Here is a 15,831-nt window from a genome sequence, read left to right on the forward strand (position 1 = left end):
TAAAAGCAACGCACATATAAATCCTTACAAGAAGAGCATTGTCTAGTGATAGATAGTTTCCAGGATTTTTCATTGTCTCCTGCTCTGTTTCCACAAGGTGGCAAATCTTAAGAGAAAGGTTTCTAGATCTTTATCTTATAATGCAGTTGTTTATCAAATACCAGAACAATCATTAGCCAGGTAGAAGGCCTGAACATAGACACAAAGGGAGGAAATCCACAAATAAACTGAGTTTTGCAGTTTATGTACTGCTTTACTGTATAAAATCCAGGGAATGGTTGAGGCCAGCACTCTTTTTCTACTATAGTATAATCTTCTTCTAAGTATATAGCAGCACCTGGTCAACAATGCTTATTGGGTGTCAGGTCTGACTTCCATTATATACACACACATTTAGTTGCAAGGCTGGACTGTAAGAAATCAGGTAGCTCCAGTTCTGTGCAGCTGAATGAATTTGACTTCTCTACTCAAACCTCCAAATGTGGTTACTAAGGCATGGGTTACAATAAAAGGGGGAAGAAAACTGTGGTAGCCCAGCCCACTCTGACTCATTTAGAAGAAGAGAGAATATGAGTTCTAAAGTCACAAGAACAAACTTTTTCCTTTAGAATATGATTCTCATTCTATTGCTCACTCTTCCAAATAAGACTCTCTTTACCTTTTTCATCCCCTGGGCTCCTGAAAAAGTTCTTGAGACAACTTTTAACCCAAGTTATAGCGCAGCCGGGACCCAGTAATAAATCATTGAGTAGCCCTTTCAGCAACTCACTGTAGGATCACTTTTTACTTTTTCTTTCTGGGCTGCATCGGTTTAGACTCCCAGAGTTTGAGTACCTCGATCAAAGTACAAGTGATGAAGGGTATCCTCCAAAAGATCCTGTGCCAGGAGCCTGCCCCGTGAATCCCACCCCAGTCAGTTCACAGGTGTTTGTGGGCAGGAAGGAAGAGGTGAGTAAGAGTTAATAACAGCCGACATTTATTAGCATGAACCATGTGCCAACAGGGTTCTGGACTTTAGATACAGTATCTCATGCCGTGCCCACAGCACCCAAGAATCGTAGTGTTCTTCTCATTTATGGATGAGGTCAAACTATGTGTAAGATATGAACAGCTGGTAACTGACAGCATTTAAGAATTTGGAATAGTTCCCCTAACCACTATCCTTTATTAGCAGGAGCCTTCAGGCTGATGAATGCCTTAAGCCTTCACAGTAACCCAACTACAAAATATTATTATTCCCACTTTTTCCATTGGAGTAACTCAGGCAGAGGTCACTTTCTCAAGGTCACGTTTAGAAAGGGACAGAGCCAGAATCTGAACCCTTCCAAAGTCTGTGCTCTTACTGCCTCCCCACAGTGCTTGCACCAGGCCTGTGGCATGCACACTTTTAAAGAGATTCAGTGCCTGACTGCGTATGTAATAATGCAAATATAAGTGAAAAACATCCATAGGACCAAGAGATATAATTTTAAGATTCTGCCCTTTAGCTGAAAGGACAGAGTGGATGAGGCACTGTGTTGGCAAGGAGGAGAAAGGGCTTCAGCCTTCAAAGAAAGTGTTGTGGGGAAAGGCAGCGTGTCTCTGTAATTTATAGGAGGGATGGAAGGACTTGCCCAGTCTGCCAGGAGCAGGAATTTTGTACCAAGTACAGTGGTAATGGCTGCAAGTAACGGTAAACTCCAGTACAGGGATTAAACTCGGAGGTAATTTTCCCCCCACCATAACAAGAAGTTTGGTGGTAGGAGACTTCAAGTGCCGGTTCAGATGCTCAAAGATGCCATTGGAACCCAGGCAACTTTCTCCTTTCACCGTCCTCCCTTACCACGTTGGCCTTCTCTTCTTGAGAGTCACAAGGCATCTGCCATAAAGTCAGCAGCCAAAGGGAAAAGGTTGCACCAGCCACAATGGTCCCATGTTAGCAGAAAAGCAGAATCTTTCTCAGACCCCTCCAGCCCCCATCCAACTTCCACTTAGGTCTCATCAATCAGCAACAGAGATTGGGAGCCCGTGTGGAGGATGTTTCAGAACCACTATTATTTAGGCTCAGGAAACCGGTAATGAATTCAGTGCATCCTCCCAGAGACCAAGTGCCACCCGCCAGCAGCAAGTACTTACCTGGACACCTGGGCCCCCCCAGCAGAACTGCATCCGCATGTGGACGGGGTGGTGTGGAAAGTCAGAAGAGAGTGCACCTTGCTTTAGGAGGCTAGTGTGGAGAGGAGCTGGGGCAACAGGGCTGTACTTGAGAGAAGGATGAAGGCGCTGATGAGGAAGAACATCATCCTGCCCTCTGTATCTGTCGTTACAATTAAGTGACCCCAGAGCATGGCACAGGCTCTCACCCTTTCTTCCCTCATCGTGTTCTTAACTGTCTTCATTCTTTCTGCCCTAATCCCAGATCAGTAGCACATGGAGCTAAATAATATTGATAAGTATCAGATCATCTGACTCACTGTTTTTTTTTAATTAAATAAATTATTGCTGAATTAAGTAATTAATGAGATGAGGAACTTCCAGGCAGATATCAGCTGGGAAGGGCCTTTGACTGCGATGGCCAGAAGTTTTCACCTTGTCAGAGGAGACAGTCCTCAGGGGCCTCTGGAAGGAGTCGGGATGCCGTTATTACCAGCATCCTCAAGTACAGATGTTGGCTCAGTGGCCCAGCTCAGACAAGAGGAATCTGAGGAGGGCGAGGTCTCCTGGGTCTTGGATGAAAACCACCCTGTGCGGCCTTGTGGCTGCCTCCTATGATGAAAGCTCCATGGTTTCCTTCTTCGTCTCTGCAGAGCCAGCTTTCCCAGGCACTGAACGGGCTGTCGGACAGGGCCAAGGAAGCCAAGGAGTTCCTGGTGCAGCTGCGCAACATGGTCCAGCAGATCCAGGTATTGGCAGCACCGGAGGCGGAAAGCACGCCCCGCGGGTTAAGATGTAACTGTGGGGCGGGCAGGGAGGGGTTGTCTGTCTCTTTTATTTTCTGTTTTGTGGGAAATTTCCTATGTATTTTTTTCCTGATCTTTCTCTTCTAATACATACGAACACACATACAGGCCAACTTCAAATATACCCCTTCTCAAGGTGGTTACGTTTTCCCAACAGGCCAAAGACACAACCCCGTTTTCCAACTGGTTCCCATCTTCCACACTGAGCTCCTAATTCTCTGCTGCTGTGCAAAGAAAGATACCTATTTCTTTGTGAATGCAGTCATTATTGTTAAGTTTTTTTAATTCTATAGGTTCCCAAAGCACCTTGCAATCATTATATCTTATCTAACGGTAGCAAACAGGTCACATTTTCTTTTTTTCGTCCTTCTTTCCTTCCTTCCTATCCCATAATAATGCTTCTCCTCTACTTAGATACTTAAATGTTTTTCAACCGTGATCCCCTGGCAACTAGAATTTGCACAGTGACCAACGGATCAGCTGACATTTGAGAGCTTGTGAGCTCTCTACTATAGCTGAAGGGGAGAAGCCAGAAACTGCATGAGATGCTAGAATAATGACCTTCTTCACTGTTTACTGTTCTTATGTTTTGAGGTTTGCCTCACAGAAATAACCTTAGCTCTGGCCTCCAATAGATTGGCGTTCTGAGTTAATATTTAACCTGTGTCAAGGCAGAAATGGCTTTTTAAATGTAAGCCTGGCTTCCAGAGAATCTCACACTGATTTCTTTGCCTTTAGCTGGCATGCAGGCCCATGTTAAAACTTTTGATTCCCTAACAACCTAACAGTTGTACACTTCCTCCTGTTTTCCAAAGTAGAAGCGTTGGTCCTTTCTTTGCTTTTGCTGGCATAAAGTGTGCAGCCCCAGCCTTGCCTCTGCACCTCACCTCTTCATCAGAGCAAAGCTTTCTTTCTGCTTTAAATCAGAGCCAGCTGATTTAAATCAGAGACAGCTCCCCACTCCCTACCAATACTACCCTGCTTGGGACATAGAGAGCTCTTCAATGATGTTTTCCAGGAGAGTTCTGTGAGAGCTCGAAAGCAATTGCCACGAAAACCAAAACCTAACCTTTGTAGAAGTCATTGCTGAAGCAATTACAAATGCACACCTTATACAGGCGTGTATAAGACCTTGCATTTGAGACAGTGGCTTAATACCTATCCATAGATCCTTATATTAAGAGACACAGTTCTTGATGACTTTGGGAATAAATTAAAATTTGATAGGCTAAGCTGTTCCTTCCTTTCCAGCCCCCCAAATTTTACTCCGTTTACTCAGTTGACTGCTATTTTTTCAATACTATTACTGTATATGTGACGAGTATTCAGCTTTCATTTGCTGTAAATTACAATTGTTTTCCAGATTATGGTTTGAGAATCAAAATTACATATGTAACTATTGAAAGGGTTACCTTTAATTTAGGGAGAGAATTGCTTAAAAGAAATGTCTGTAGCATGTGCAGATTTAAATCACGTAAAAAATTTTAGATCCAACGTTCAATTTAAACATCATGGGAAAGCTATAATCCATTTCGAACATGCTTACTGTTCCCCACAAGCTGGTTGGTTCACATCTGATTTTTACAGCAGGCTGATGCCTGTTACGTATACCAGTTATTCTTCACTGCCTACATGCACTCATGACTTGCTTTTTTAATGAGGGGAGCAAGTGCTTTTGCCCATGATTATTCTGTTGTCATTGGATTATTGTTCAATATCGAAGACGATTGCCATCCGCTTTCTTCTTTGTCCCCCTGGATTCGATGATTCTTTCTCCCTCATGCCTCAACAATACCCCATTCCCCCAGCAACCAGCCTTTCTGAATGCCACCTTCCACCATGCACAGCTGGGCGCATGCCAGCCCTCAAAAGGATTCATGTTCAACTCTACAAACTAAAACTTTATTTTACTTGATATAAGTCAAACTGTGGAGATGATTTCCTTCTGATAAGAATAAATGTATGAAGTAACATTTATTCCTTTGAATCTAAATTTAACGTGAAACACTACCACTGTGGAACAAAATTTATTCCGTTATTTATAAAAAGCAAATGTGCACTGTGGACGGGGCTCCTCTTCCTTCCCTTCAGCAGGGATTTCCACCCCACAAGTGGACAGGGGTTCTGCTGTCTCTGGCAGCCCCAGGTGCCCAGGCGCCTCGCGGCTGAGCGCTGTGCTCTGTCACGCAGGAGAACAGTGTGGAGTTCGAGGCCTGCCTGGTAGCTCAGTGTGACGCCCTCATTGACGCCCTCAACAGGAGGAAAGCCCAGCTGCTCGCCCGTGTCAACAAGGAGCACGAGCACAAGCTAAAGGTGAGCGCTGTGCACCGGGGGAAGCAGAAGGCCCGCAAGCCCGGCTCCCAGGCTGGGACAGGCAGATGTACGCCCGCCCACAGCCTTGGATGGCCAGTAGCCTGGCCAGGGAGAAGCAGGCACGTCCCTTCATTCACCACTCACTCCCTCCTTGACATCACCGATACTCACTGAGTGATTTCTCTGGACCAGGAATTGCTCTGGGTACAGACATAATAAATAAATAAAAATCCCTGCCCTCCTGGGGCTTATGTTCTACCAGAAGGGATAAACGGGAAGCAAGATAAGTAAGTAAAATACGCAGTATGTTAGTAAAAAGTGCTAAGAAAAAATAAGGAAAAAGGGATGGGGAATACGAAGGATGGGGGTTGAAATTTTAGACAGAGTGGCCAGAACAACCATGCAGAGGCAAATGTATTTTTGAATTGGGAAATGGAATCTGTACTTTCCAGAAAACAAACAAGATTTGTCTTAACTTCTGAAGCAAACTATGCAACTGAACAGCTGTACAGACTTTGGTCATCACACAGTAGAAGCAATTGATTGCAAGTCTAGGGCCCTATTGGCAGGAAGACTGATCTTCCTGGAGACATCTGATACCCCATCTATTGCCCCCTTGGAGCAGGGCAACAACACGTGAGAGCAGGCTGGATAGACATAGATGGGCAGCGGCCAGCCGAAGGAAGCAAGAAGTAGACCATCCGGAGAGGGCCACATACATGGCCAATAGCCTCAGGGTGGCTACCAGTGGGTAGTGGGTGGGCAGTGTGCCATGTTGGCCTGGCATTGGGGTGGAGGGAGAAGTGAGGTCTGACCATTGGTTCTCTGTTGGGGTCAGGCAGTCAGCATCAGGGAGCTTCAGTATTGGGCAAGAGTGAGTGGACACAGCCTCGGGGGAGCTGGGGACTGGTGAGCAGCCCAGGAAGTGGCAGATATCCCCAGCAGGCTTGGAACAGGCTTTAGTCCCTGAAGAACAAAAGGAGATCCCATTTCTAAAAGAGTGGGATTCCAGTAGGAGAGCCAAGGGAGAGTTTCAAAATGAAGAACTAAGACAACAGAGCTTACAAGATTTGGGGCCAAAGCTTGGTGGCAGGGAAGCTTCAGACAGGGCCAGTGCCCAGTTCATGGTTACTAGAAACAAGGCAAGAAACTAGTTGCTAACTGGGGCACGAGACCTCAGCAAGACCTGCAGCAAGACGGCAGTGCTGAGCCCTGAGCAGCGGAGTCACCGTCCTTAATCTGTGCCCAGCACACAGCAGCACCCAGGGCCCAGGGCACTCTGCTGTGAGCATGGGGAGCTGGGCAGCATGAAAAGAGAAACATTTCCCCAGGGAAGCTTAACAGGTCTCTCCAAAGTTGAAGGAAACCCCAACTCTATCTTCTTCCTTAAGGTTCCCTCCTCTGCTACCCACCTGCAACTCCTCAAAACGCATTTAGATCCACATTCCCACTTCTTCCTTCCCCAAAGCCAGGGCAGTGATGTGGCCGGAATATAAACCTTTCTCCCCTGCCTTTGTGACTTACCCACCTGTCACTCTGAAGGTGCCTGTGACATGGAGGCTGAGCTGCGACAACAGGGTCCAGGCCAGAAAGGGCCTGTGAGGGCTGTGCCCTACAGTAAAGTTGGCCGGCCTGACCCCACTGGTGCTGTGTCAGGGCCATGTCCCTCTGAGTGTTCCCGATGTGACACAGAAGAGCAATTGCATCAAGGAGAGGCACAGCAGATTCTTTGTTGAAGAAAATTGCATGTCTCGAAGTTGGAATCTGAACCAGGAGTTAGGAAAGAAGAGTGCCCAGGGATTGAATGTTCAGAGAGCCCCAGTCTGTTGGCTTGGACAGCAAACCAAGGCTGGGGATCTTACCGCTTCTTCCAGAGAGGCCATTGCTGTTTTGGGGTGGTGGGCCTGACTGGAAGACCCTCTCAGTTTCATCTTAGAATGAATACAAGCCCCTGAGGGGCACCACACCAACCCCAGCCCTGTGGAGCCTTCGCACTGAACTGCAGGTGATCGAGAGAGCCCTGGGTTTTCCACACTGACCCGTGTCATGCATGACTCGCAAAGTGCTCACTCAGGGCGAGTTTTACTTAGACGACTTTCTCTAGCTCATCAGTTTCCAGGCTCCTGTCCCTTAGCGTCTGTGATCAAGTTTTTTGCTTTTGACTTTTGTAAAGGGCCCCTGGACTGTGTGTGTGTTTCATGGTAACATATGTAGTCATTGCTAAAATGTGCGGGAGACAAGTGTGGGTGTATTCAAGATGCTGTTTTTTTACCCAGAAAGTTCTCTGAAGGTTGTACCATGTGGATGCTAATCTTATACATTTAGCCGCAACAACCTGGGAAATGGGTTTAAATCCAGAAGCATCTTCATCCAAGGTAAGTTAGGCCTCAGTGAAAAATTCTTCTGGAGTCACCTTTTTTTTTTTTTCTTGCGGTACGCGGGCCTCTCACTGCTGCGGCCTCTCCCGTTGCGGAGCACAGTCTCCGGACGCGCAGGCTCAGCGGCCGTGGCTCACGGGCCCAGCCGCTCCGCGGCATGTGGGATCTTCCCAAACCGGGGCACGAACCCATGTCCCCTGCATCGGCAGGCGGACTCTCAACCACTGCGCCACCAGGGAAGCCCTGGAGTCACCATTTTTTATCTGAATTAAAATCTAGAAGTGCTGCGACATGTGATTTTGTAGTTACCCAGGAGCAACGCAGAATGAGCATCCTTGTGACCAAGCCTGGCTTTCATAACAGCAATAGCTGACGTTCGGGGATACCTTCTTTGAGGCAGCACTATACAAACTGTGTTACAGGGATCAGCTCCTCTATTCCTCACAACAATTCTGCAAGGTCATTATTACTATTATCCACATTCTAGAGGTGAGGAAACCATGGCACCATGACATTAAGAACTGGTCCAAGGATCCAGAATTCCAGTCCTGGCAACCTGGCTTCAGAACCCAGAATGTGGACCGTGGCCCCCTACGGCCTCTGGCTGTTAGTACAATGCAGAGAGAAGGCATACGGGGATTGACGTAATCCGTTCACCAGTCAGCCAGCACCTACCTAATGAACACCTGCTAGGAGCAGAGTGCTGGGCACAGGGGCAGGGGGAGGGGGACACAAAGGTGACTCGGGATTCTGGGGCTTACAGTCCTGTGGATGAGATCAGTCACACCCACAGATGACTCCAGCACAGGTAGGAAGTGAGTTTCCAGGAGAAGGTGGCCATGTCGTTAGAGTTGTGAGGAGGGCAAAGTTACTTCCAGCTAAAAGGGTCACAGAGTGCCTCATGGAAAAGCTGGCACTGGAGGAGCCCAAAGTCTGGGAGGCGTGTGTTGATGGCGACTTGCATTCTTGCCTGCAGGGATGGGCCAAGCTGTGCGAGAAGAAGAGGGTGATCAGCACAGTGCACCCTGGTCTTGGTGAATCCAGTTAGTCATGAGGACCAATGGGTGCTTTCTGCTTCCATCTCCTGCTCTAACGCTACTAAAAGCATTATCACCATAGCCCTTCCTTTTATCACCCTTCGGAAACCCAGAACTTTTATTGTTATGGTGGAACTTAAAATGTCATTTGAACCACATAGAGTAATAGAGTATCTAAAATAAAACCACAGCTGTCTTCGGGCAATGAGCTGGACAGCTGGGATTTTCCCTCTAATAGTGGACCAGCCGTTTTAATACGTAGCCATAAAATTTTAACTTTTTCCTTAACGGACGTCTCTTTTGTGAAACGTTGCGGACACTTTCCTGGCATCTTTAAACAGAAACTGGGAACAGTTTGTGTTAAGTCATAGGGTGACGACAGTGGCATCTCCGGGTTTTCTATATGGGAGAGATGTAAGGGCAGCAATCTGGACAGATAGGGGATCAAGGATTGAGAAAACATCATTTATCCATATCAAAAAATGCAGAGCCCCCTGTCTCCCTCTCCTTAGTGCTGCCTCTGCAGGACGGGACTGTGTGGAAATCAGTTATAGGCTGTGCTGTGGGGACGGGTGGGGATGGCACAGGAATAGCCGGAATGCATCTCGAGGACCCCACGTCCAGCGTCAGTTCATCGGTGCTGGTGATCTGACTGGCCAAGCACACTGATGCACTCAGGGACCACTGAGCAGAGGCAGCTGCCTGCCCTCATTACACCCGGGGTGGAGTTCCCTGCCCCAGATCCCAAAGGGCTACTGAAACGAGAGACAGGTGGCTGGCTGTGGCCCACGGCAGCAAAGCTGTTCTGTCTTCTGTCTCGAGTGATTTGTTTCTCTGCTGTTTTCAGCTGATTGTATGTCGCTGCTTCTGAAAACAGCCAGCAAGGTCGACACCGCGACTGCTGATGTCAGCCTCCGAATGTCTCCCTCCCTCTGTTTTTCTCCTCCTGCCTCTTCCCTTTCTTGTCACTTCTGTTGCTCCTCAGATTTGTGAGAAAAGACTGGCCTTTTATAGACATCGCTTGCCAAGCACAGTACTTCTTTCTGTCTTTGTTGGCTAGCCCATCACTCACGGTCTGGCAGGGGTAATCTTATGGTCTTCCGCTTCCCTTTGGCAGAGTTCTCTTGGGGGCCTGCTTTTTGCTGACAAAGAGGAGAGTTGTATGTGTGTGTTTTTCTGGGAACTTTCTCTTCTTGAGCCATGCAAAAGACTAGGGGAGCTGGAAAGCAAGTGTGCATAAAGGCAGTCTTTATAATCTACTCATGCCCCTCTCTGAAAGCACTGATTGCTTGAGCAGATTGAACAGTTCTGGTTCTGAGGCAAGATGGAGCTGAGGGATGAGAAGCCCAGATTCTGGGTCATAGAGAATGGGGCGTGAGGACAGACTTTATCACTTACTAGGTCTCTAACCATGGACAAGTCTACAGCTCCATTTCTTTCACCTGTGCGTAAAATAAGGCTAGACGTAGTCGACACCTCACAGGGCATTGTAAAGCACTTAGCACAGTACTCAAGATATTAGCTTTATGGTTGCTGTCATTGGAAGACTGGAAATATGCTCTCACTCAGCACACTGAAGAAGTGCTCCTAGGGACTCATTTTCCATAATACCAGCGTTCATATTGTAAAATTAGCCTATGTGCTAGTGTAATTGTCTCTGAACCTAGGAAATTCTTTAGCGGCTTGAGTATAATTGATCGTCGCATAAAATAGTGCACCAAATTTGGTGAGCTATTTTTAAAAGCTGAAAAAAAGGCTTTGAGGCATATGCAGATGTGACCATATTTCAGGAACACTGTCTGAAATATAAATTATAGTTAATGCTGTCCTGTGGTTTGAAAACACACTGGGAGCCAAATGTCTGTTTTCAGGGTGTGGTAAACTAATCAAATGTCAGAAAGCTACTGGAGGGAAAAAGTGCTTTTGAGCTTTCAAAAACTATTACTAACTCACATTTGGTGCTACTTGGGCAATATTCCCACTATCAGCAGAGTCAGCTGCGTCCCCAGTTTTCTTGTACGAACTGTGTATTTTGTCAGTATCCTTCCTAGGTCTTCCTTAGCTGAGTAAGGCTTTAAAATATCTTCATTGCCTGTGATCCTCAGAGGGAATTTGTAACAACACTTAAAATGTGCCATTAATGAGATCTATGCTTTTTTCAGGAACTTTACAAATGTCATTTTTCTTTTGGTAAGCCCAAAGAAATATCTGAGAATTATTTTCATGTATGTAACATTCAGAATTTGAAATAATTCCACAATCATCTTAAATGTGTTCTCTCCCCAATATTTTAGAATGAATTCATGTGTTGAATAGTACACAACTATGATGATAGGTGATAAGTGACAGGTGTCTTCTTGGTTTCTTGGTTCCCTTGCAACTCTAGAGCCTCTGAAAGAAAAAAAATAGTTATAACTATTCAAATATATTCTGAGAAAATCTAATCTTTAATTTCCATGTGTGGTTGGTAAATTAACATACCAAGGACATTACTCAGTGAGAATGCTGAGGGAGAATCATAAAGCTTACTGTTTTCCAGAGCTTTCACTTTTACCGAGGGCTTCCATGTCCCAACTGTAGTTATCTATGGAATGCTTGATTTTGAATCCAAGTGTACCATTGGGTTTTGTTAGATTCATTATCACGATTGGCATTGTTATCTTTGTTATTATTTACCATGTATTGCCTGTATGTCCCCATTATGCTAGCAAAAACATTAGTTATAGGGCCATATCATTAAGAGTAGAAATTTACACTAGGGATATTACTGGCTTACTTGAGCCATTTTGCCAATGCTTCATAACAGGCAAGTAATCCTTTGATTCAGGTTGAGAGAGAAAGAGAGAGAGGGAGAGAATGGAAGAAAAGGAAGAAGGTAGTCAGGAAGGAAGGAGGGAAGGAAAGACGACCAAGCTCACAAAGAATTTAAAAATAATTAGATAGGATTTGACTGTTACAGTCATTTCTAGAAAGTAAAGCAAAAACTAGAAAGAAAAAGTCAATAACCCACTCAATTCCCTTAAAACTACTGGCAAGGAGTTCCATTAGTTCATTACAGTGAAGACATTTGGAAAAATTAGGCACACTGGAACACTTGAAACCTTTGCCCTCAGCAGAAGTCTTTTGGGGGTCAACTTTCATAATTTAACCACAGTTATTATTGATTACAAGCCTATCATTAATGGGGAATTCATTCGGCAAATTCTGTGGTCCTCTGCTTCCCACCGTGTAGGAGCAAAAGTCACAGAGGGCGTGTAAGGAATAGAGCGCCCAAGGTGCCCGTGGAATCGTCAGGATGCCACCACACACAGTTGCAACTCACCAAGGTTAGAGGACATACCTTTAAACACCCTCAACCCACTCTGGCAATGCCAATGAAGCATAGTCACAGAACTTGTTTAATGCCCTTTGCCTAAACCCATATATGAGTGACACTCTTAGCTCCAGAAGACACTTAAAGCACACTTTGAAGATGATGGAATAATCCACCGTATCTCACATCTTACAAAACACCATACTGGATGCATCACTTTCATTGCGGAATGGCATAAATTGTAAATGTTCTCCTGTGTGGGTGGGACCACACCAGGATGCTTCTCTCTCTCCAAATACCTTGTATTTCTTCCTTCATTAACTTCTCTGTACAAGGATACAGTATTCTATACACTAAGAGCATGCATTGGATATTCCACTCAATGTTTATTGATGAGGTTATTGGCATTCACACTTCTGAGATAGAAAGTTCACAGTTTTACTGTTAAAATCTCAAGCCTTCCTCAAAACAGGTATGTGTTTTATTTATTTAATAGGCCTAAATGATCCTTTAATTTAATTTATTTATTTTTGCGGTACGCGGGCCTCTCACTGTTGTGGCCTCACCTGTTGCGGAGCACAGGCTCTGGACGCACAGGCTCAGCGGCCATGGCTTACGGGCCCAGCCGCTCCGCGGCATGTGGGATCTTCCCGGACCGGGGCACGAACCCGTGTCCCCTGCATCGGCAGGCGGACTCTCAACCACTGCACCACCAGGGCAGCCCAATGATCCTTTTATTGATTAAAAACTCAAAACCTCAGACTTGTCTTTGAAATAATTAGTTGCCAATGTGGTTCAATTAATAACACTAGCACAGAGGATGGTATCTAGAGAATGGGGGAAATAGCTGCCGTATTTCCATAAACCATGTGGGAGAATGGTGGCATGTGAGACATTAAAAATGTTCTTCCTTAATTTAAATGCCTCTAAGTTTCAATGAATGTAATAATATAGGAGATAATATTCTACTCTAGGAGAAAATCAAGAGAATTATTTATTTTACTAGATGAATCTAATGGTCAAAGTACTTCACCTGTAACTCACCAATGAGTTCATTCCAAGTATCAGTTGGGCATCTTGCTTCAGGACATTATGGGACACATAGAAAAAACTATCCCCACTGACCAAAGGGACCTGTGAAGAATAAATTCTTCAAGACTGTATCTTGAAAGTACTTGTATCTTAGAAAAAAAAAAATTGCATTATACTTAGAGGAAATTGTTTTAAATGGTGATGGAAATGTATAGATTCTATTTAAGAAAGAATATCTTGAAATATGAGAGAGAGAATGTTAGTATTTACTTAGACTAAAAATTCATTAGTCTTATCCCTCCAGACCCCATGATGAGAGAAAATACTATGAGAAAAAGTATTTATTAAAAAGAAGATTTAAAGAACAATTTTTAAAGAGCCACATGTAAGAGGGAGAGGTGAATGGAGGTGGAGGAAAGGTGTCAAGGTCAATATTGGATAAAATAATGAAATTCCCCTTAATTAACCTCAGTTCTTGCTGCTCTTTATATCACCTGAGCTGAGTGGCGAGAGATTGGCCTGTTCAAGATGTGACGGGAAAATGTAGTTGTGGATAGGCAGAATGAAATTTCACATTTGTACTGTATAAGCTCTCGTGGGTTACTCTCTGACACTAAAAAAGTCTAAGCATTCAAAGGGGCACAGCAGTCTGTTCTCAAATTCTCCTTTTCCAAAAAGGTACAGTGTCATATCCTGACCCAAGAAATGACCTTTATAAATTTGCCACTCAACAAAATAAAACTCTTCAAGTGATCAGTAGGATTTGCCATCCAGAAGAGATGGTGACTGCTTATAAAATTGTGGAAGCCTTCTCTGAAACTGTGGACCACAGATTAATTGTCCCCTGAGAGCTGGTTTCGGCTTTAATGCACATGAAAACGGGAAGATTGTTTCCAAGTTCCTATTTGTGTCACTCCCGCAACTTGTACATTTCCTTCTTAAGAAAAGAAAATCCGGACTTCCCTGGTGGCACAGTCATTAAGAATCCGGCTGCCAATGCAGGGGACACAGGTTCAATCCCTGGTCTGGGAAGATCCCACATGCCACGGAGCAACTAAGCCCGTGTGCCCCAACTGCTGAGCCTGCGCTCTAGAACCTGTAAGCCACAACTACTGAGCCCACGTGCCACAACTACTGAAGCCCACGGGCCTAGAGCCTGTGCTCCGCAGCAAGAGAAACCACCACAAGGAGAAGCCCCCGCACTGCAACAAAGAGTAGCCCCCGCTCGCCGCAACTAGAGATAGCCTGCATGCAGCAACGAAGACCCAACGCAGTCAAAAAAAATAAAAAATAAAAAATAAATAAATAAAAGAAACTACTTAAATCCAGCCAGCTGCAAACATGGTGCCAAGGGTTTCTCCAGAGCATCAGAGCCACTGCACAGAAATGTGGAACTCAAAGAAAAAGTGATATGGCCTGGCTTCCTAAGAATTGTTTTTCATAAAAAAATATACTGTAGAAATAAATAATAATAATGTGGTAGAAATAACACAGAGTAAAGAAGGTAGCAAGTAAGAAAGCTGATAAAGACACTCAGAGAGGGACTTCCCTGGCGGTCCAGTGTTTAAGACTTCGCCTTCCAATGCAGGGGGTAGGGGTTTGATCCCTGATCCGGGAGCTAAGATCCCAAATGCCTTGTGGCCAAAAAAACCAAAACATAAAACAGAAGCAATATTGTAACAAATTCAATAAAGACTTTTAAAAATGGTCCACATCAAAAAGATATTTAAAAAATAAAAGGGGGGGGCTTCCCTGGTGGCACAGTGGTTGAGAGTCCGCCTGCCGATGCAGGGGATGCGGGTTCGTGCCCCGGTCTGGGAAGATTCCACATGCCGCGGAGCGGCTGAGCCCGTGAGTCATGGCCGCTGAGCCTGCGCGTCCAGAGCCTGTGCTCTGCAACGGGAGAGGCCACAACAGTGAGAGTCCCGCGTACCGCAAAAAAAAAAAAAAAAAAAAAAAAAACAAGACACTCAGAGAAAAAAATATTTATACTCTTAAAAGATTTAATTATCTGGCTGATTTCCATAAGATGGGAAATCTTGCTAGATTAATTAATTGAGAAACTAAAAGTTAATTATGAGGGACTTCCGTGGTGACGCAGTGGTTAAAAATCCGCCTCTCAACGCAGGAGACATGGGTTCGAGCCCTGGTCTGGGAAGATCCCACATGCCACAGAGCAGCTAAGCCCGTGCGCCACAACTACTGAGCCTGCGCTCTAGAGCCCGTGAGCCACAGCTACTGAGCCCACGTGCCACAACTACTGAAGCCCGTGCACCTAGACCCTGTGCTCCACAAGAGAAGCCACTGCAAGGAGAAGCCCACACACTGCAACGAAGAGTAGCCCCCACTCGCCACACCTAGAGAAAGCCCGTGCTCGTCAACGAAGACCCAATGCAGCCAAAATTAAATAAATAAAATTTTTTCAATCTTATAAAAAAAATGTTAGTTATGAAACACCCAAAAATGCTGCTTCTGGGAACCCCACTGTTTAATTTTTAACAGTGATTTTTATCACAGGCTACTGTGATTATTGCGAAACGGTTCATTAAAATGCTTTAAAAATGGACCAGCATCCATTGTGGCAACAGTGGGAGTTGAGAGCCAAGAATTTAGGGATGTTGAGTCCTTCCAAGAAGCTTGAACCATGGACTACAGGAGCCAATGGCAAACAGCCTTGAAACTCACAGACTCTTGGCAGTGCAACAGTGAAGCTTCTTAAGAGTAGTCAGAGCCCCCAACACTCCCACAGCTCCTGTTGCACCAAAAAACCTTGCTTGAGAAGGAAACTTATAGAGGCAGACATAGAATTTTATGAGGCC

At 45.2% G+C, this 15,831-nt stretch overlaps 1 protein-coding gene across 19 annotated transcripts in view; it reads left to right on the plus strand.

Moving 5' to 3' along the window:
• Positions 1 to 15,831, plus strand: part of TRIM9 (tripartite motif containing 9) — a 110,028-nt gene that overhangs the window by 59,426 nt on the left and 34,771 nt on the right. For 15 of the 19 annotated variants that reach the window (XM_060167385.1, XM_060167249.1, XM_060167293.1 and 12 more), the window contains exons 2-3: positions 2,787 to 2,882; positions 5,130 to 5,252. The exons of 3 other annotated variants lie outside the window; for them this stretch is intronic. In XM_060167385.1, the coding sequence (XP_060023368.1) occupies positions 2,787 to 2,882; positions 5,130 to 5,252 (219 nt within the window). The remainder of the gene's footprint in view (positions 1 to 2,786; positions 2,883 to 5,129; positions 5,253 to 15,831) is intronic. One more of the 19 variants, XM_060167325.1, reaches the window with a different exon arrangement.

This window comes from Lagenorhynchus albirostris, chromosome 1, assembly GCF_949774975.1.
Source record: "Lagenorhynchus albirostris chromosome 1, mLagAlb1.1, whole genome shotgun sequence".
Taxonomy (NCBI): Eukaryota; Metazoa; Chordata; class Mammalia; order Artiodactyla; family Delphinidae; genus Lagenorhynchus; species Lagenorhynchus albirostris.